The sequence below is a fragment of the Armigeres subalbatus genome, chromosome 1 (assembly GCF_024139115.2).
Source record: "Armigeres subalbatus isolate Guangzhou_Male chromosome 1, GZ_Asu_2, whole genome shotgun sequence".
NCBI lineage: Eukaryota > Metazoa > Arthropoda > Insecta > Diptera > Culicidae > Armigeres > Armigeres subalbatus.
In genome coordinates, this window is record NC_085139.1 from 66,479,386 (window position 1) to 66,502,603 (window position 23,218).

At 43.4% G+C, this 23,218-nt stretch overlaps 2 protein-coding genes across 2 annotated transcripts in view; one reads left to right on the forward strand and one right to left on the reverse strand.

The window, feature by feature from the left end:
- Positions 1-23,218, forward strand: part of LOC134209848 (5-hydroxytryptamine receptor 1-like) — a 286,177-nt gene that overhangs the window by 223,351 nt on the left and 39,608 nt on the right. The window lies entirely within an intron of this gene.
- LOC134209720 (odorant receptor 4-like) lies at positions 6,884-8,461 on the reverse strand. The gene is made up of 6 exons (XM_062685763.1): positions 8,398-8,461; positions 7,604-8,336; positions 7,448-7,544; positions 7,291-7,392; positions 7,059-7,229; positions 6,884-6,996 (listed from the first exon to the last, which is right to left on the reverse strand). Exons 1-6 carry the CDS (start codon positions 8,459-8,461, stop codon positions 6,943-6,945), a joined length of 1,221 nt encoding a protein of 406 aa, XP_062541747.1. The 3' UTR covers positions 6,884-6,942.

Here is a 23,218-nt window from a genome sequence, read left to right on the forward strand (position 1 = left end):
GCTTATGTATCAGTTGCAAAAACCCCATGAGACATCATTACAATAGTATATGAAAATTATAACATTCCCAGAATATCTACGGCACTCCAAAGCATTCTTGAGTTCATATATTAGAGGTCTACAAGATCAACAGAGTAATCCACAGGTTCCCGAGCTTGTATGTTAGCTTGAGAAGCCTCATGAGACATCATTACATTACATTACATTCCAAATCATAAGAATAGTTGAGACATCGAAGATTTTCATGTTGATTGTTTTGAATATTAGGATCTGTATTTAAGGATAGTTTGGAGTTTCGTAGATATCGAACGAGTTCTGTAGTGTGTCTGTAATGGTTTATTGAAGTCCCGTGGAGCTATTGCAACTCATAAAACTAGTAGGGACATCGAAGATCTTCATGTTGATCGATTTGAATATTAAGATCTGTACTCAAGGATAGTTTGGAGAGTCGTAGATGTCGAGCGAAGTATGTAGTATGTCTGTAATGGTGTTACGAGGTACCGTGGAGCTATTCCAACTCATAAAAATAGTGGGGACATCAAAGATCTTCTTGTTGATCGATTTGAATATTAGGATCTGAGCTCAAAGACAGTTTGGAGTGTCGTAGAAGTTCAACGAATTCTGTAATGTGTCTATAATAGTGTAACGAAGTCCCGTGGAGCTATTCCAACTCATAAAAATAGTTGAGACATCAAAGATCTTGATGATCGTTTTGAATATTAAGATCTGTATTCAAGGACAGTTTGGAGTGTCGTAGATATTGAACAAATTCTGTGGAGCGTCTGAAATGGTGTTACTAGGTACCTTGGAGCTATTCCAACTCAAAAAACTAGTGAGGACATCAAAGATCTTCATGTTGATCGATTGAAACATTAAGATCTGTACTCAAAGATAGTTTGGAGTCTCGTAGTCAAACGAATTCTGTAGTTTGTAATGACGTAACGAAGTCCCGTGGAGCTTTTTCAACTCATAAAAATAGTTGAGACATCGTAGATCTTCTTGTTGATCAATTTGAATATTAAGATCTGAGTTCAAGGACGATTTGGAGTATCGTAGATATTGCAAAAGATCTGTTATACCGCTGGGCAGGCACAGATTTTTTTCATTAAGCATTTATATTTCAATTATTTAACAAGAATATGGTAAAGTATGGTGTTCATTCCTAAGAACATTAAAATTACAACTCAAGGATAGTTTAGATGCTCTAGATCATCGTAGTGCCCGTATCCTGACCTGTGCAATATTTTTCCTGCGTGGAGCAGTTAATTTTGAACATTTTTGCTAAAGAAAAAAGGCTCTCTCTCTCAAAACTGATTTTTGACAGCTGATTTTCGTCTTGGGTCATATATGACCCAACCGTATTGAATCGGTTTTAAGGACGAATACCCACGTAGCAGGGACTATGTCCAAGGGCTCGACGATCCCTTCCCAGGCCATCTGCGAGTTGTAGGGCTTGCCTAGGGTGTGGTGGGGTTTGACAGTGGGCCCTATTAAATCTCTATAAAAAGCTGCATTTATCCGTAAGTAGGCCCCACCAAAGCGGCCGTGTGCCGCTCAAAGCGCACAAGCCCAAGTGTTGGTGTTAGGTGGGACGCTAAACAGCCCTGACACGACGGCCCTCCGACGAGACAGGAGGTTTGCGCAGGCCAAATAAGCCGCCTGGAAAACCAATCTTTACGAACAATATAAGAGATAATGCGATTCGATATAATCGGCAAAGACCTAGGCGACGAATAAAATATCACGATTGGAAGCTTGGAACATGGAACTGCAAGTCGCTAGGTTTCGCAGGTTGTGACAGGATGATCTACGATGAATTACTTCCCCGCAACTTCGACGTCGTGGCGCTGCAGGAGATTTGCTGGACAGGACAGAAAGTGTGGAAAAGCGGGCATCGAGCGGCTACCTTCTACCAAAGCTGTGGCACCACCAACGAGCTGGGAACCGGTTTCACAGTGCTGGGTTAGATGCGCCATAGTATGATTGGGTGGCAGTCAATCAACGCAAGGATGTGCATGCTGAGGATTAAGGGCCGTTTCTTCAACTATAGCATCATCAACGTGCACTTCCCACACGAAGGGAGACCCGACGACGAGAAAGAAGCGTTCTACACACAGCTGGAGCAGACATACGATGCATGCCTGCTGCGGGGCGTCAAAATCTCCATCGGTGACATGAACGCGCTGGTAAGAAGGGAGAAAATGTATAGACCAGATAGTCTGCACACCGTATCGAATGACAACGGCCAACGATGCATAAACTTCGCAGCCTCCCGCGGAATGGTAGTCCGAAGCACCTTCTTTCCCCGCAAAAATATCCACAAGGCCACATGAAGATCACCTAACCAAGAAACTGGAAACCAAATCTACCACTTTTTAATCGACGGTAAATTCTTCTCCGACATCAGGAACGTCTGCACTTACTGCAGTGCGAATATTGAATCCGACCACTACCTCGTTGCAGTATGCCTGCGCTCAAAAAAAGATTGGCCGGCTGAAAAACAACAAAGCCCCTGGGGTTGACCAACTACCAGGAGAGCTATTTAAACACGGTGGTGAGGCACTAGCTAAAGCGCTGCGCTGGGTCATTACCAAGAATTGGGAGGAGGAAGTTTTGCCGCAGGAATGGATGGAAGGTGTCGTGTATCCCATCTTCAAACAAGGCGATAAGCTGGATTGTAGCAACTACCGCGCAATCACATTGCTGAACGCCGCCTACAAGGTACTCTTCCAAACTTTATGCCGTCGACTAGCACCAATTGCAAGGTAGTTCGTGGAGCAGTACCAGGCGGGTTTTATGGGCGAACGCTCCACCACGGACCAGGTGTTCACCATTCGCCAAGTACTGCAGAAATGTCGCGAATACAACGTGCCCACACATCATTTATTCATCGACTTCAAAGCCGCATATGATACAATCGATCGGGACCAGCTATGGCAGCTAATGCACGAAAACGGATTTCCGGATAAACTGACACGGTTGAACAAAACGACGATGGATCGGGTGATGTGCGTAGTTCGAGTTTCAGGGGCATTCTCGAGTCCCTTCGAAACCCGCAGAGGGTTACTGCAAGGTGATGGTCTTTCGTGTCTGCTATTCAACACCGCTTTGTAAGGGGTAATGCGAAAAGCAGGATTTAACACGAGTGGTAAAATTTTCAATAAGTCCGTCCAGCTATTTGGCTTCGCCGACGACATAGATATTATGGCACGTAACTTTGAGAAGATGGAGGAAGCCTACATCATACTGAAGAGGGAAGCCAAGCGGATCGGACCAGTCATCAACACGTCGAAGACGAAGTACATGATAGGAAGATGTTCAAGAGAAGACAATGTGAGCCACCCACGGCGAGTTTGCGTCGGCGGTGACGAAATCGAGGTGGTAAAAGAATTTGTGTACTTGGGCTCACTGCCGAAAATGATACCAGCAGGGAAATTCGGAGACGCATCATGGCAGGAAATCGTACGTACTTTGAACTCCGCAAGAATAGAGTTCACCGCCGTACCAAACTGACAATCTACAAAACGCTCATTAGACCGGTAGTCCTCTACGGACACGAGACCTGGACGATGCTGGTGGAGGACAAACGCGCACTTGGAGTTTTCGAAAGGAAAGTGCTGCGTACCATCTATGGTGGGGTGCATATGGCGGACGATACATGGAGGAGGCGAATGAAACACGAGTGGCATGAGCTGCTGGGAGAACCATCCATCGTTCACACCGCGAAAATCGGACGACTGCGGTGGGCCGGGCATGTAGCCAGAATGTCGGACAATAACCCGGTGAAAATGGTTCTCGACAACGATCCGACGGGCACAAGAAGGCGAGGTGCGCAGCGGGCAAGGTGGATCGATCAGGTAGAAAATCACTTGCGGACCCTCCGTAGACTGCGTGGTTGGCGACGTGTAGCCATGGACCGAGCCAAATGGAGAAGACTCCTATATACCGCACAGGCTACTTCGACCTTAGTCCGAATAATTTTTTTTTTATTAGCTTTATTAAGGAGACTTGCAGCCCCAGGCTGGCTCGCCTCCGAGTCCGAATAAATAATAATAATAATACATACCCTTTTGGATGTGTAGAATAGAATGAGTCAACGTCAGAGGTTCTCGATAATATGAAATATCCTCGGAGTTAAGCCTTGATCTACACGTGTAATCAAATATCATTCAAACTGTTTTATAAATGGTACAAGTTAGTCTGTTTTGATGTGATGAATAGAATATTCCCATGTCAGATATCGGTCATCCAAAATATCACTGGGTAAGGCGTCCAATTGTCCCATTCGGACAAATGTCCCATTCGGACAAATGTCCCATTCGGACAAATTTCCTATTCGGACAAATGTCCTATTTGTCCAAATGTTCCATTCGGACAAATGTCCTATTCGGACAAATGAACTATTCGGCTATAAGACCCTTTCGGCCAAATGATTTTCGGTCTAATGGTCTATTCGGCCCAACAGCTTTCGGCCTAGTGGCCTTCGGCCAAATGACATTGGGCAAAACAGTATTTGTCCAAACGGCCTTTCCCCATTTATATCACAGCCACAAACTTCTATATTGCACCACTTTAGAACTGATTTTAACAAATTTTCAAATGATTTTGACGGAAGAAACGATCCTCTCCCAGTCAACACAAGATCGTATATGATGCCCTTTAAGATGCTAAAGTGGAGGCGATATAGGTACTTTTCCATCCGACATGTACGTTTATCGTTTCCATTTTAGCATCTTATGCAGCATCATAGGTATGCGATTTTGTGCTGACTGGGCTGCCTGTGGGTGGAAAAGATGAAATTAAATCGGAAAGATACACAACGTAAGGGTTTCGGAAGTTGCTTTACGGTAAGTACGACGAAGGATGTGATCCCTGCTTTAAATGTAGTTTCCCCGGGTTAAGGCAATGTGATCCTTTTTTTAAATGAGGGAGTTTGCCCGAACTAAGGCAATGGTGAATGAAATACCTTATTAAAAAGTGCGCGCCATAAGGCAATGATGGATGTGATTCTTTATTTGCACGTAGTTGTAGACGTTCTCCCAGATTGAAGCAAGTGTGAATTTGAACCCTTCTTTAAAGGTTCGTGTTTGTTCGGCTTGCTTGGAATAAATCAATGATGGATGTGATCTACTGCCTCAGAAGTAGATCTGCCGTCCTTTTGTGTTTGTTCGTCCTTCCGAAAAATGTCTACCATCAGTCTAAATTTATCAGAACATACATACGTCGACCTACAGGTATACTTTTTTATGTGAAAAAATACATTAAATAATCATTCCTCTTTCACATTTCCAAAATGAAATGAAATAATTTTTTGATCTTATCTATGTTTTATTCCTGAAGATTCAATTTGTTTTGGTGTGTGCATCCGTCATTAATGTTTTCCTTTTGTTTCTTTCAATTGCAGGTAAGACATATGCGACACTTCATGAGGAATTTGCTTTGAAACTGTTGAATATTGAATGTCTGAACCTAAGTAAGTTGTAAAGTATTTATATTAATCATTTGAAATAAGGTTGTTATATCGTCAATATGATGTAAGAAGACATCAATTTGTCTTAAAGAAACGGGCATATGCGAAATTACTAGCTTCTTATTCAAAAATTTCATAGGATCTCACAATGTATAAGATGATAATTTTTTTGTATAATAAAATCTAACATCGGATGGTGGGGTATGGATGCCAGTTGCGGAAACTTAGATGTGACCAAGTTATTGTAACTAATCTGTTTAGATATGCTGCTTGGGAAGAATTTGCATATTGTCTAGACAAACCCGAATCCCAACTTTTTGAGCATGAGCATGAGCATTATGACCGCACAATTCGTAGTTGCTACTCCGTGATTGACTGAGCTTGCGAAATTGTACAGAGAACACAATGAATGGGGCTTGGGATTAGCTACCCATTCTCAATGTACACGTTTCGGGAGATCAAATATTTAAAGTCAATAACGGCGCCGGCCACGTCCTTACCGTCATATAGGAATGGAAGGATTGTTAGTCCGACTCTCGTTGCTACTAGAGACCGAGTATACCTCTGCATCTCCACGATTGTCTTGGGATAGGATATCGTCTTAGTTACAAAGGATAACTTATCTGGATTCACTTTGGTAAGCGATGCGATCTATGGGATGGGAAATGACACTAATACGAGTTAAAAGTTAAAAAACATGCACGCCCGGTGGCATATGAAAGCTAAGGAGATTCGCGTTTTGGACGACCGCACGTAAGCGCAGCACTCTGTACTCACTTGTTCGATGGCTACAGCAAACTATTGAAGAACTCGCTTTTTTCGACCGCGCGCGACATGCGCATGAGCCACCGAACACAAAATACTTTATTTCTTTCCCGACGACTAAAACACGCACTGCACTTACTTGTTCGATAGCTACTCTTACTACCGGCCGCGCAATGCAGAACAAATATTTCGGCCGATCGCGCGATCGTTCTGCAGTCCGAAACAAGAGAAATCACGCACTGAACTCGGTGACCTCCGTTAACGATACCAGCAGAAAAGTTACGAGACGCATCATTGTAGGAAATCGTACATACTTTAGACTCCGCAAGACGCTTCGATCGAATAGAGTTTGCCGCGGGCACGACAAGAGACCAGGACGATGCTCGTGGAGGACCAACGCGCTCTCCAAACCCGAGTCCCAACTTTTTATGGAAAAATTCTAATTCTTTATGTTAATATTTAAGGAAACTGTTACGTTTTCTATCTCACTGAACATATATTCATCTCATCGCAAAACAAAGAAATACATCACCAATCTCGTCGCTTCTTTTTGCTAACACGCGTGCTCACTGGTGAAAAAAATCACAAAAATAAGAAACAAACCAAATTAAAAGGCTCACATTTGCTTTGTTTTTGATGGAATGGAAATAGGAGCTATGGGATGAAGTGCCGAACCGTTCCCCTATACCTTCCCGCAATATGTGAATTCAATGCATCACAGTTCTCAGCAATGTGAAGTACGACCAAGATGTTTGCAAAATCTAGAATAGATTCAAAACTGTCATTGAATTTGGCCTTCGCTGCTTGACTATAATCCACATACCGCACTGAATGTTCCGATAGTTAGGGGCCAAAACTTCCACGCAGTCAAAATCATTGGTCTTTGTGCTCGCTGAATGACCAGAATCAAACTTTTCCCGTAGCGAGGATTCTGCTTGCTACTTCCCGACAGGTACCAGTTAGAGTTGTACGCTCCATTTGCAATCGACGAGCTCTACAAAATTAGATTACAGCGATTATAGTGCCACAGTTATTGGTCATCAACAAACACTTACATGGACTACGATCTCTTCGCCGTAGTAGCACAAAATAAAGATCTCCAATAGAATGCATTGCATGAAGAGCGTGAACTTAATCATAAGAGCGTAACCAGCGGTCTAGAATTGATGGGTAATTTAATGATAGAAGAAACATGCAGTAATTGTAGCTCACAGTTATCAGATAAAGCTGCATGCACATCAAAACGGAACTAGCGGCGAAATTCAGAAACAGGGTTGTACTAAATATTTCTTGCAAAGCATCCTTGAATCTGCTTGAGAACCCATCATTGAAAAAGAAAATGAATTCAAATAGCATATGTCAACTAACCTGAGCAAGTCCTGATGATATTCAATTATTCGACGCAGATTCTCCCTTGATTTTCCAGCATTTCCATCCTTGGCTTTTACCGAACTCTCAATCCAACTACGCACCAGTATCAATTGCATCGACAGATGTGAAGAAAGCAGGCAAAAAATAGAATTGAATCCCGCTGTTCCGACACACACGATAACTCCGGAATAGATCTCGAACAAGTACAGTATATAGTAAATCGGTCCGGAGGTCGAGTTGAATGGAAACCATATCACGTACGGGAACAATTTTGCCCATTCTCCGGTGGCCATCCGGGCGGAAACCATCTCCACAACCGGCTGAAAGTTGAACGCCGACACCATAACAATATTTCCTACGGCAGCCACGGTCGAAATGGTCACAGCGGGACGCAGCTTCCGGTCACGTATCAGCCGATCCTTCTCCGTAAGACGGTCGGCATTCCACTTGACACGAAAATCCTTTATCAGTCCGTACAGAGTGTCTCGATTGTACATCAGGCTGTACATTTTAGCCAATCCTATGATGCAGAAGCCGGTGCAGCTGACCTGGATGGCCACTTCTTCGATGATTTGATCGGTGCGGCGGTAACCCGTCATCAGCAAAACTATATTGATGGCTTGACCGAATACGCAGTATCCCAACATGACGAAGCACACTGCGAAAACGGCATTGGACTTGAGTCGTCCCAGAAAGGTGTCCGGATATGAAGTTAGGTAGCTGGAGTATCCTGGATATTCAACATCTGAACGTGATCGTCGTATGATATTCTAATGATAAAACACACTTACCAATCAGTCGTAGAACCTTGAAGATGAACCGAAAAGTTTGATCAAACTCCATGGGCCGAGGCATGTCGTTTTCCTCTGAAGCCGGCTGCTTCTGACAGCAGTCGTAAACATGATGGAAAACTTGTCGACAGCTCATATTTAAAGGTGACAGAAGCCCAATTCCGATGAATGCATAATAGATCTGAAGCAATACAAAATATGAATTCAAACCGTGAAATCGATTTTCACGAGCAATTTCTACTTCTGGCTCTTCAGCAAGCTGTTAGGTTCGCACTTTGTGGATGCCTTCTGCTCGGTTAGATTAATTATGTAGAACACAGCGCGGACGGGGTCTGGAAAATTACTAACACCGGACAAGCGACATAAAGCCTTCATTGTGGGACTGTTTGTTTGCCCGTGCCATTAAGTGGAATCATTTGATTTTGTTTGATGTAAACGTGTCAAACAAGGGTAATTTAAATCCGTTTAACCGCTGGCCCCGGCTGAGCGGTAAATTGATGTTTGGCGTGCAAAGAGCGGTTAACGTGGATATTGTGATTTTTTTGGTATTACATTTTTAATTGTAGAAGAGGGAATATATGCTATTTGAATTAATCATTTCGAAACCATCAATCAAAATTAAAAAAGGTCTATCAATTATGTCATTAAATGATGTGATATTTCCGCTTGTCTCCTCAACGTGAGATTAAATTAGCAATCATGCTTTTAATGGATCTTCCTTTAAACACGTTAAGTAGATGGTCTACACTTTTAGGATTTTAGGAAACCAAAACATTTCAATTTGATGGAGATGCAAAACAAAATTACGTTACTGGAAATTTTGAAATTAATTGGTAAAGTTCGAGTTATGTTTCCGACTGTCAAATAAAACGCATCAACGAAGAAAATCCGCATAGTGTTCTACAATGGTGTAACCTCTAAAGTAAGTGTTTGGATGTAGACAGTATTTCGACAAAACAAATACTTCAACCAGAATGAAAGTTCCGAAGTGCAACTCTCACTTACAGCAACTCGACAGAAAATCCAACACTCCCAATGCATCTTGATTCTCAAGATGATGCTCTTTCTTAATGTTTTCCATAATTAACCATCCGAACTTATTCCCAACTACTCTAATCCTGACCACGGTTCGGTCAACTTTGTTAGCAAGATGCCACAACAAATTGAAAACCAACGCAAAAGTTTCTTCGCTCCCTGTCCTAATGGACTAGTGATGTAAAGTTATGTCCGGTTACATACCGCCATTTAGCAACATGATGAACTCGGTTTCCGTCCGAAAAGCAAGTAGCACCGAAATTGCGGACAACAACTTTTTCTGGGTCGTTCGAAGCAAGCGAATCCCGAAATGGATTTCAAACCCCCATCCCTTCTGAAACTTGTCAATTTAGAGAGCCAAAAAATCAAGACGCTTTCCCGATTCCATTCCAACCGGAAACACCCACAAGGGTGAACTCCAAATCTAGTGCCGGACCGTTCGAGATGTCATTAATCACCCTGATATTTGGTGATTCGGATTCGGAGCTGGTTCTTCATCGAAATTAATAGCTTCCATCTCAACAGTCTTGGAAAATGAAAAGTAAAAAGATGAGAAAGTCAGGTCCTGCATCAATCAAATAGAAAGCAATCGAATATTTATTCAGAATCTGACTTAATAAATGGACCGAAGGTTCGCTCTTGTCGCTCCGATGAGGCACAAGCGAGCAGTACCTTTTTTCCGGATAGCTGAAGGCATTAAATCCATGTAAGCACCCCAAACATCAATCGCACATCCGCCTCCGGTGGGTGTCCTGTGCCTTTGAAATTGAGCTGGAATTTGATTCGTTTGATTCGGTCCTCATCTGCTATGCCTGCCATTCCATTCGAGGGTATGCGATTTCCGACTTCATGGATCGGAAAGCCGGAAAGGTAACCAACCGGCCAGACAGACTGTCGTGGGCCCGGGGCGGAAAATGTGCGCTATATGAGTGGTGTGTCGAAGAGCTAGTTACAGGATGGATTACGGATCAAAACAGTCTGGAAAGGCACGTACCTATACGGATAAGAACCTCATCTGAAACGCATCAGACGTGTCTCCGGTCGACCGGTGTTGTGTTGGCAACACAGATGAATGGACGTCAATAATTTATCTGCGAATAGTGAAACGTTGGATACAAATTACAAAGTCACACCGTTTTCAATCTCTAACACATGCTTTCTGTTTCTTTTAGTTACTCAATTTCACTGGTAATTATTTCTCTTAATAATATTTTCCTAACAATCTTTGAAGTTCCCGTTTTGATTTAATGATTGAAATCAAATGAGGTTTGAAAATTTTCTAGAATCTGCGAAATGTGGGAATCTAATGATTTCTCTAAAAATAGAGGAGCACTATGTTTCCACTATAACAAACGCCACGATTTGTACAATCACATATGCTATGCTATGTTATGCTATACTATGCTATGAAAGTGCATCTTCAAATTTCTATCCATAAATTTGTTAATCGCGATAACACAAAACGCCATTCTGAAACCTGAGTCATCCAAAATTGGAGCTGAGCCATGAAGTGCAATAAATGCTCTTGATCCATCGACCGTACAAACGATCGTTGCACTGTTTGCGAAAGAAGCTTTGTAATTTGATTGTTCTGTTGAAACTGTTTTGGCCTGCCCTGAGCAGGAGATCTCATACCGGGTTAAGAACAGAGTTAATGGTCCTTCTATCTGAAGGTGGCGCGTAAGCCGTTGACTTGGTGAACCGGGACGGCATGTTACAGGTTGTCAACTGTATCGAACGAAAGATCACAGCGAACGATGCGTTACAATATCCAGCGATTGTCGGCGGAAGGAGTATCGGCTGAGTACCGCCAGAAGCTCGAGGAACGGATAAGTGCAATCAACGTTAGCGACAACATCAAAGATCTATGGGAGTCGATCCATGGAGCGGTGAGCACAACAGGACGAGAAGTGGTAGGCACTGCACAGAGGCGACCCAGGACGGGTTGGTTCGATGTGGAGTGTCAGAGAGTGACAGACGAGAAGAACGTTGCCAGAAGCCGGATGTTGGTGTCGGGTACCAGATCGAATAGAGATCGGTACAAGGAAGCAAGAGCAGCCGAAAAACGAACTCACCGCAGGAAGAAAAAATAGTACGAAGAACAAGTTATTAGTGAGGCGCAGGAAAAATGGAGCATAACGATATGCGGAGGTTTTATGAGTCTGTCAATGGCGTGCGGAGAAAGACAGCGCCATCTCCCGTCATGTGCAACGACCAACAAGGGAATTTGCTGACAGATAAAACTGAAGTGGCTGCCAGGTGGAAGCAACACTTCGAGACTTTGTTGAATGGAGGAAGTGATGGTGCATCGGTGAACAGAATAAATATTAGCGACGATGGACAAGCTGTGGAGTCACCTACACTAGATGAGGTTAAAAAAGCTGTCAAAGAGCTGAAAAACAATAAGGCTGCGGGGAAGGACCAGCTCCCGGCTGAACTTCTCAAACATGGCAGTGTGCAGCTTTATGAAGCACTGCACCATATTATGTCGAAAATATGGGAGACGAGGAAATGCCTGCTAGCTGGTTGGACGGCCTCATTTGCCCTCTCTTTAAGAAAGGGCACAGACTGGAGTGCGCCAATTACCGAGGAATAACAGTCCTTAATTCGGCGTACAAAATTATGTCCCGTATTCTGTTCAACAGATTGAGACCGCTTGAAGAGTCCTTCGTCGGCGAATACCAAGCAGGTTTTCGTGAGGGCCGATCATCGACGGATCAAATGTTTACCCTGAGACAAATCCTTGATAAATTCCGGGAGTACAACTTGCAGACACATCATCTGTTTATTGATTTCAAGGCGGCGTACGATTTAGTGAAACGGAATGAATTATGGCAAATTATGCTTGAACATGGTTTTCCGGCGAAACTGATACGGCTGATTCGTATAACGTTGGACGGATCGAAATCAAGTGTAAGGGTTGCGGATGAAGTATCGACGTCATTTGTTACCTTAGATGGATTAAAGCAGGGTGATGCACTCTCAAACCTACTGTTCAATATAGCGCTCGAGGGAACGATTAGGAGAGCTGGTGTGCAAAGAAGCGGTACCATTATCACAAAATCGCATATGCTCCTGGGATTTGCGGACGATATCGATATTATCGGATTTGATCGCCGTGCCGTGGAAGAGGCTTTTGCGCCTTTTAAGAGGGAGACAGCGAGGATTGGACTCACGATCAATACCAGCAAAACGAAGTACATGGTCGCTGGCAATCAACGTGGGTTCATTAGTGGTGGTGGTAGCGAAATAGTGCTGGCTGGTGAAAAATTTGAAGTGGTAGAAGAATTTGTGTATCTTGGAACATTAGTGACGTGCGATAATGATGTTACCCGCGAGGTGAAAAGGCGTATTGCAGCTGCAAATAGGGCTTATTACGGACTTCGTAACCAGCTTAAGTCCCGTAGTCTGCAAACGAAAACAAAACTCGCGCTGTATACTACTCTGATTCTTCCGGTGGCTTTATACGGCCATGAGACATGGACGTTAAAGGAGGCTGATCGAGAGCTCGGAGTGTTTGAGCGTAAGGTGCTGCGGACAATACTCGGCGGTAATCAGGAGAACGGTATCTGGCGGCGTCGCATGAATCACGAATTGTACCAGGTGTATAAAGGGCTGGATATTATTAAGCTTATACAACACGGCAGACTACGGTGGGCTGGTCACGTTGTTCGTATGCCGGAAGAACGTCAAGCGAAGATAATATTTAGTAGAGAACCCGGAAGAGGCCGCAGGCTTCGTAGAAGGCCGCGTACACGATGGCTTTTTGCAGATGAAGAGGACCTGAGGGCGCTCAATGTTCAGGGCGACTGGAAGCGATTGGCCCAGGATCGAGTCCAGTGGAGAAGGATACTCCATTCGGCGTAGGTTCATCGAAGAGCTGTAGCCCATCAAGTATCAAGTAAGTAAATGTTACTATTTTAACTATTTAAAACTGTTTCTCAATTGTATGATGATGTGAATCGATTACAGATAAAAATAGCGTTCTTTTGATATATTGATTTCACTCCTGTGTCATAAAATGCGTCCTTTACGAGCTTTTTGAAATTATGCCACTGATGGGGGGAATTTAACGCAAATTCAGGACGTTTTTAAATCGCTTTATTTTATTACTTAAACAATATGTACAAATGTTTAAATAAACTCTATCACTTCCAGTATACCTAAATATGCCATTTTGCCATTCATACTGTTTTAGGTTCATTTCCTGCCAATGAGATGGTAATTTCTATTGATTTCAAAATGGTTCAAACCATGATACGCTTTTTACTAGTTCAAACCATGATTGGATACCCTACTCATTCACAAAAACAACATTTCCTCTCGAGATGTCTTAATGTACCGGCCTATTTCTCTGACAAGTGCTGTCTTCAAAGTCGTGGAAAGGTTTGTAAATCAGCGGCTGTAAATTAGAAGTCTATAGTAGGTTCGGCTTTCGCTAACAAGCGTTCCGTCCGGAATACGGCACGGGCACATACTTCGCATATCTGGAAGATGTACTGCACAACGCCTACAACGACGGCAAGCACGCGGATCTAGAACATTTCCAAGGCCTTCATCAGGACTTCTAACAGTGGCAAGAATAAGGATTTTCCGGAAAGTTCCTTGTTTTTGTCCGGAGCTTGGTAGACTCTGAGAACTAGCAAATGCGTTCGAGGACACGTCCTCATTCCGCTGGTTGGGTGACTAACCCATCTCCAACAAAAAGATTGTGGAAGTTCTCGGACTCTCCATTGATCGGAGAGTCTCGTTCCTTTCGCACTTCCGCGAACTCAAAGTAAATAGTCGGACCAGAGACAACGTGGCTCGGACCTTGTCTTATCCTCATCGAACCAACAACAAGAGGTCCTTCAATTCCTACATTCGAGCCGCCTCATAATTGTTACTCGGATCACCAGCCGAGTCTGCCTGTGCCGAGGCTGGTGTTCTGCCTTTTTGCCAACGTGCGCTGGCGGCCATCTGCCAGCTCGTTCGTCGCAGCCACTGCTGGAGAATACAAGATCCTTCTCCTAGCTGAAAGTGGTCAGAATCGACACACTACGGCCTGCGGCGAATATAAATAGTTTGCAATTTCCGCAGGGGTGACAATTCCGTGGCTCTTAGAAGTTCGGTGGTTGAGCCACAGATATTTCCACAACTATGAACACAGGTTTACGGATAGGTGGAGTCGGCATTGTGGTAACTGGGAACGGTTTCACTATCTCGGACCGCCTCCCAGATATGTGCTGCATTTTTTCGGCTGAAGCAGCCACGGCGTCGTCATCTACTTGTCCAGGGAACCCATCTTCGTACTTGTAGACTCTGCCAGCGCCATCTCCACATTCCAGAGTGATAAACCTAAACACAACAGGATCCAAAGCATCTTAGCGAACATTCTCTCGAACACGACCTTCCCTTGGATCCTGGGGCTGCATAACGGGTCTCCTTGCCGAAGTCGGACATCAGGGCCAACATTTTACGACATCCGTCCCGTTTGGTGATGTCGAAACTCGCATGAAGAAAATCGTTTGAGAAAACTGGGAAAAACTGGACAACTACATCCGTTTACCTCCGGAAAATTAAAGGAACCACATCGGCGTGGCTATAGGTTCCCTATTTTAAAGAACAGCAGATCATCTCCCGGCTCCGAATCGGACACAGACGGCCCTTGCATAATTTCGGCAGGAGTCCTTTCTGTACTATTTGCAATGTCTGTGACGTTAACAACTCTGTGGAGCATTTTGTCAGCGGATGCTTATAAAATCAAGTTCTTCCATTCAAGTGTCCAAGTTCACCTTCGAATTACTTATAAAAATTTTATGAAGTTTGTACATTTATTCCAAAGAATATACATTTTAGCATATTCCAGGCTTACTTCAAGAATTCCGAACGAAAAATTCCGGGGTCCTCAGAAAAATTGATTCGATTTTCTTTGGTGTTGTTCTCTCAGGATTCCTTACGTAATGTTTTGCCTTTCTCGTACAACAAAGTTGTACCGAAAGGCTATCATTTCACTCTGAAAACGAACTTTTTACAGGAACATCTGATAGTAAAGTTTCTTATACCATTCGACTCAGTTTGATGAATCGAGATGATGTCTGTGTGTGTTTTTTTTTCTTCCTAAACAATGGAGGGGGAATCTGCTCAACAGACATCCTGGGTTGACCAGGAAGTGCTGGGTTAGGGGCCACCTCCAATGAGGGAGGCAGGGCTGCATCCCCGACCAGCTAAACCGTTTCCATTGCCGCCAAGCCCATCGTCCCTTCGGTACAACCAGAAAGTAATGCTTCAAAGGGGGGCCAGTGCATGACGCACCCTCGAGGTTAGCTGCGTGTCCTTGCAGCATCGAACATCGTGACTCGCTTTTTTAGAAGAACACCATGGTATCGTGCCAGCGCATTGCCGGCTTTCCAGGTGGCCTTACCACGCCCTATGTCCTCGGAAGGTGGGCAGGGTCGACTTCGCGCCTGCTTCCCTCTGCATGACTGGTATCAAGAATGATGATGCCGCGTGCACCCCAAATTGACCTTTCTGCGATAGGGCCTATTCGCCAGCACACAGAGGGACTTGCCGACGCGGTGCCTACGCCTGCCCCAGCCTTGACGAGGACCCCTTTCCGTCCTCGGGCTCGGAACCCGCCCGGTTGACCGACGCCGCGAAAGCGACGATACCATGTTGTTCTTCGCGCGGCCACTTGTTCGATAAAAGGATCGAGTTCGACCACAGAGCATGACCACCGGTATGACCCATGAAGCCGACTCCGATCCCTTGGACCACCTCTTATTTGCGCCTGAACTAGCCATCCTTGAGTCCACGACGATTTGGGCGATAGCCGATAAAACGGCGTTCCAGCCAACTTCGTCTTTACACATCCTCCGAACTAGGTTGTCCGGGGTAGTGTCCAGACCACATGTGGCAAGCATGTGGTCACGCATTGCGCGAAAACGTGAGCACACGAACAACACGTGTTCCGCCGTTTCCTCTAAACCTGCGCACACCAAACACTCGGGCGAAGCCGAGCAAGCCAACTGCTTTACCTGCACTTTGATTTTGCAGCACGCTTAAACGCCGGGCACATCGAGCCCCCCATGGAGTGCTTGCTGTTCACAGCTTTGCTGGAACAAATCAAACAATTGGGAGGGTTCGTGCAGCATTGTGCCTTATGTCCCTCCAATCCGCAGAGATCCGTCGGCAGAGATTGCTTCTGTCAGGGCCTTTGCAGTCCCATTGCTTGTGCCCCGGTTCCAGGCACTTGAAGCAAACTTCGGGTTGCTCGTATATGCGCACAGGGCATACCGACCATCCCACCTTGACGCTCCCTAACTTGACTACCTTGGAGCCGTCCGCTGCAGATAGCCGAACCAATGCTACCTGCGTCCCTGCCGGACCTTTCCGTAGCCGAACGGCTGCGGTGGGCGTCTCCACTTCACACTGTCGCCGCAGTGCCGTGACGAGCTCTTCGACTTCAGTGATCTCGTCCAGGTCTTTAACCCTTAGATTCACCTCCGTCGTGAGTGCCCTCACCTTGACCGTCTCGCCTAGGACCTCCTCCGCCAACTTATTGTAGGCGGCGCCCTTTTGCGAGACGCCCCGCTTCAGCTCGAGTATCATCTCGCCCATCCGGGCGCCGAGTTCACCGAGCTTGACGTCACTCCTCATCGCCTTCAAAACATCCGAGTACTTAGCCTCGTCCGCCGTGATGACTAGGGCATCGCCCCTGGAGCGATTGGCGCCTACCCTAGACTTCTTGCTACCCTCATTCGCCTGGGCCTTCTTTTCGGCCCTTGACGTCTTCGGTTTCCTCTTGTTCTTGACCAGGGTCCAGGAGGCGTCATTCCCCTCTATTTCCCTGGTCTGGTGCGGCTGAGAACTTTCAGCCTGCCGTAACCCCTTACCACCGTCTTGCCTGAGTGGACGGACCTTTCCAGGTCCTTCCTCCCCCGGTTTTGGAGCTACCTGACCGGGGTTCAGCTTCCCAGCCCCACTACCCTTGTTCGGGGTAGTAACCCTCCGCGTTTTGGAGCGGCCCCCCAGGGAGCTCATCTCCTGGATGTCTGTGTGTGTGTATGTATGTGTGTGTATATGTTTGTGTGTCTGTATGGTCACTTTTTCAACCTCAAAAACTCACACGATTTTCATGTACTTAGACTTAACTGATTTTATCGCAACAAGTTGCATTCCGCAGAGCCACTCTTCCAATTACATGCTATTTAATTTCATGAAGATTGATCAATGCGTTCGCAGCTGACAATGAAAATGGTTTAGGCAGTTTTCCATTTTTTCCCATATAAACGGGACTACAAGGTTAGAAAAAAGTACTTAATATTAGGTACTTTTCACTCAAATCGAGGGTTCAGTGTGGGAACCCAAAATTAAGTAATTTTTTCTTGAAATTAAATAAAATTCACTTAATATTAAGTAAAATATACTTAATTTTAAATAGAAACTAACCATAAGTTAGGTAAATTTCACTCAACTTTTGCAAACATGAGATTACTCAACGTTGGGTTCCCACATTTTAATGCCCTTGTTGAGTGGTTTTGCTCTTCATTTTATGACAACAAAAGGAAGAGTGAGGGAGATGCAAGAGAAAAAAAGTACCTAAAATTAGGTACTTTTTTCTAACCGTGTACGAGCATTGAGCAGCTACCATCCTAAAATATAAATTACGTTCGCTTGATGGGTTAGAATCCTCGCTACGGCAATATCGATAACGCTAACGCAACGAGCAAAGCTTTTCAAAGCTTGCAATGTGGAACGTGTTGAACACGAAAACTAATCGACGAACAACGCACGCGCTTTAAAGTTGAGAGCGGACTCGATGTTGATTATTGCCATTATACTTTATCGGAGCATTCGCACCAACACAGTTGTAAGTTTCATCGCTGGCAACAGAATTTGCACTCGATTACAACACGATTAACTGTTGGTTCGTACGCTCGTGGCCATGATGGTGTTTGCGTTTGTTTTGTGTCATACATTGGAAAGGGAAAAGAGGGGTTTCATTGATGCTTCAACATGCTGTTTGGTTTGGGTGGTGTGGAGTAATGGTGAAGTTTGGGTGATTTCAAGGGCAAATTTGAATATAGTTTTCGTTTTATACATCTTCTCATTTCCATATTATATTATGTATGCGGTTTTGTTAGTCTTCTATTTATATTTAGGAATCGTTCAAAAATGGCATCGTTGCCTTGGCGAAAGGGGGTGGGGGTGTCGTTGGTTGAATAATCTTAAATGTATTTAACGTCATATTTAAGTCGGCCTTGAGAATTATTGGCTTAATTTTCAAAATGTTCGTGTACATTTCACTCCGAAATCGAACCTTTTATAGAAGTCTTGGAGATCCATGATGTTATATACCAACCCGACCAGTTAGTCATAACAATTATATCAATATGTGTTACAAATAACAATACTTGAAATAATTTTGTTATAAATTCTTTGTCAAAAATGAATAAAAGAAAATTTCACGATCGTCATAACTTGATTATAACATAATGTATTATGCGGTCTTCGACACGATAAGCAGGCATGTTCCTCTTCGTAGATCTTTACCTCGGAAGACGTACAAGCAACTCTGGTGGAACGCTGAACTACAGCATCGACGTAACATACTTCGTAAAACGCGTCGCAGGTTTTTCCGTAACCGGACTGCGACAAACAGAGCCCTTCTGCAAACCGTTGAATCGGAGTACGAAAATTTCGTGTCGTCTACCTTTCGTGAGTATGTTCACCGTGTACAAAATGAAGCTAAATCAAACCCGTCAGCTTTCTGGCGTTTCGTCAAAACCAGGAAAAAATCGCATGCGATGTTGTCCACTGTGAGTTTTGCTGATGTTACATCAAATGATATCGTTGAATCTGTTGAGCTTTTCGCAAGTTTTTTCAAATCGGTGTACAATACGAATCCTCCTCCAGATTCGGCAGACCTTCTTAACTCTCTTCCATCATACAACATGAACTTCCCGCGCCCCACATTCTCCGTAGCTGAAATTTCAAAAACATTAGAAGATGTCGACCCATCGAAAGGTCCAGGTCCAGATAGACTACCTCCTGTTTTCATTCAACGATGTGCTGACGTATTAGGATTGCCGGTTTGCATTTTGTTCAACATGTCGCTTGCGCTAGGAGTCTTCCCAGATGAGTGGAAAATATCAGCAGTTACTCCAATTCATAAGGCGGGTAGCTCCCATAATGTTGAGAACTATCGTCCAATCTCGATTCTTAGTTGTCTGGCTAAAACACTCGAACTGCTGATTCATGAACGTATGTATGTGGCTGCTAAACCTGTTATCTCTGAGTACCAACATGGCTTTGTACGAAATCGCTCAACTGTAACAAACCTGATGACCTACACTAGCATGCTGAATTCTAACCTGGAGAAGAGATGTCAAGTTGACAGTATTTACATCGACTTTTCGAAGGCTTTCGATAAAGTTCTTCATGGATTAACTTTAAAGAAATTAGAGCGTTTGGGATTTCCTGACTGGATTGTCACTTGGCTGCGATCTTACCTGATTGGTAGGTCATCCTTCATTAAATTAGGCTCTGCCTCATCCAATACATATCCTACGCCATCCGGAGTGCCACAAGGCAGTCACCTAGGGCCGCTGATTTTCATCATCTTCGTGAACGACTTATGCTGTAAACTTCGATCTCATCGCCTCATGTACGCCGACGATTTGAAAATATTTCGAATTATTCGATCATTGACCGATTGTCTTGCGCTGCAACAAGATCTAGATGTTATAGCCAACTGGTGTTGTTCAAATGGTATGGAAATAAATGCGTCGAAATGCAATTCAATAAGTTTTACCAAATGCAGAACGCAGATAAACTTTCGTTACTCGGCATGCGGAAACGAACTGAAAAGTGTGAGCTCCATAAAAGACCTGGGAGTTACGTTTGACCGCAAGCTGAATTTTAATGAGCATATTGCAACGACTACTGCCAAGGCTTTCGCCGTACTAGGCTTCATGCGCCGGAACGCTGCTGATTTTGATGACGTTTACACCCTGAAAAGCCTGTATTGCTGCCTCGTGCGAAGCATACTCGAATATGCTGTGCAGGTGTGGGCACCCTATCACGAAATCCAGATGACGCGAATCGAAAGGGTCCAACGCAGTTTTGTTCGTTTTGCCCTCAGGCGATTGCCGTGGGATAATCCTTTCAGGTTACCGCACTACGAAGAGCGATGCCAACTGATTCGACTCGAAACCCTTCGACAACGACGTGGAGATTTGCAGAGGGTTTTTTTCATTTGACATTATAAACAACCACGTGGACTGCCCTGAGCTCTTGCAGCAAGTTAACTTTCATGTCCCAGCCCGTCGCTCCCGCCAACGTCAGCTCTTCCAGTCTGTCCGACACTCCACAATGTTTGGGCAAAACCACCCGCTGGAACATTGCTTCAACCTCCTCAACGACATTGATTGGTTCGATTTTAATTGTAGCAGAACGATATTCAAAACTAGATTAAGGCAAATTTTAAGTTAGCATATAAGTTTTAAACCAGTCTGTACAGTTAATACTGAAGATGAAGATAAAATAAAATAAATATATTATTTTACAGAAAAACAAAATTGCCAACATTTTTGGTAGATAGGAATTGGAAAAAAACGAAGTTACCACCTTCAGTATATCTTGATTTAATCGAGAAAGGCATCGTCACCGCTAGGTGGATTAATTTGGGTTTTTTGGAGCAACATTAGGTTTTAATTTATACTGGAAACATCGTTTCATGATTTTTTCTGCTTCGGTTTTCCTCCAAAGATAACAAATGTCTGTAAAAGTCTGTAACATCAATCAAAAGTCTGTATAATGTCTGTAATCTGCATGAAGTCTGTATGCAAGACCAAAAGTCTGTATAAATACAGACATGTCTGTATATCTGGCATCCCTGCACACAAGCTCACTCAATCGGAGAACGACCCGCAACCAATGGACGGAACCCCATTTCGACTCCGCTAGTCGTCACTAGGGATCCTATAATGAGAGATATGCGAAAGCGGCCATTGTAAGCCAATCGAGCATTGAGAACTGTCAAAACGTGAGCCAAATGAACGTTGTTATTGTTGCAGATTGAGACGAGGTTGAGAGGTATTGAGATAAATTTTAAGAAAAGTTTCATCGAATAAATAATTTGTTTTACTTTCGCGAATAGAAGTAATATAGTTTTTGTATTGTGTTTCGCCTGGTTGTATTGCACTTTTATTTTAGTGATAAAGCTTATTTAAACACTGTTAGTGGACAGACAAACATAATCCAAATTGTTATCAAATGTAAAGTCATATACAAGCTTCAACACTTTGCGCTGCGGCAAGTGCTGGAAGCGTTTGCTAACAAAAGTAACAGCGTTGCTAAATCGTCTGGAAAAGTATTTGCATATCTCTCATTATAGGATCCCTAGTCGTCACGTAATTCCAGCCCGTACAAACAAGCGCCTATGCGCTGGAAGTCTAACGCGAATGGCGAACGTTAGTCGGTTGTAATACAATTACGATATATTTTAATTTCATTTTTATCTTGAAATAATAACTCCGGCAAATGGAGTGCGCGAGTATCAGACGCACTGACCGAAAAAAAAACTAGCCATAAATTAAAAAGGGGTGAATTGGATTTGACATACCTATGCTGTGTACAAAAGTTTCAGTAAAAACCAGAGCATTAGTGATTAATCATAGAGTTAATCATGATTAATGAATAATGGGTTATTTAATCATAATCATACGAAAATATGATTTAATCATTAATCACTAATCGTTAATCATCACATTTTACATTTAATCATTAACTACTAATCATATTCACAATTGTTTTGAGGTTCTTCACTTATCATCAATTTTAATCATTGCATATATCGCTTTTATTTATTAATCTTTAATCATAATCATATGTTTTGTATACCCTTAATGACCCGATTTGAAGTAAGACTCAAGAATGTGCTCAAGATGAATACACCAGAGCCAGCCGGTTTGTTTATGTTTTGCACCGAAAATGAACTTTTCACCCCCGCCTTCTTCTCGTCCATAAATTGGACAGACTGCAACACCTAGCTGTATATTCATCTTGGCTAGACTAATGTTAAATACTAATCAATATTTTGTTTTAGGATATTGTGGGAACATCAGCAGTCCAGAAAGAGCAGACTCGATTATTTCAGTTTTAAATAAAATTATAGAGGAGTAGTCAAAGCCGAAATTACGTCTGAATACCGAAACACTATAGAATTGTTCGTGAATTTGACCACTATATGTTCTTCATCCATTTTATTACATTAAGCAATGTGTTAATTCCCGGTTTCATAAGAATTTTTGTAAAATGTTCGTCTTTGAGCCGCTCAATCATTTTTTCTTCTACAAACTGTTTCTTTTTACAAAATTGATCAATAAGTCACATGGTTGTTTGATTAATTTTAAAAGTATACCATTTCCAAAACTCCGAATCTCTCGGAAGGTCATTCTAGAAGCAAAGCGTTATATATAGCTTCGACCTCTTCGACTTTACTTTCAGTATTAATAATGATTGAATAAAAGAATATTTCTGTGCTATCGCGAAATGTCCTTGCTCAGGGAGTTCAAAAACTTCCCGTGTTCCGGATATTGTAATATAGGTCATAGGGGTCGTACACTTATTACGTAAGCAATTTTTCTGGGTTTTTCGACCCCCCCTCCCCCATGTAAGATTTTTTTCATACAAATGAATTTTTATTTATATGGAGCGTAAATATAAATCTGCTTATTCGGCACTTATTCTATGGCCTACTTCTTACGCTCCGCTCGTGCTGGTTCTACTGTACGTTTAACGA

Excerpts from the sequence above, each read along its gene's own strand:
- LOC134209720 (XM_062685763.1), bottom strand. The coding sequence starts at position 8,461 with ATGCCTCGGCCCATGGAGTTTGATCAAACTTTTCGGTTCATCTTCAAG. Across the intron at positions 7,393-7,447 it reads TGCAGCTTTATCTGATAACT|ACCGCTGGTTACGCTCTTAT; the intron begins GTGAGCTACAAT and ends CATCAATTCTAG. Across the intron at positions 7,230-7,290 it reads GCGAAGAGATCGTAGTCCAT|AGCTCGTCGATTGCAAATGG; the intron begins GTAAGTGTTTGT and ends CTAATTTTGTAG.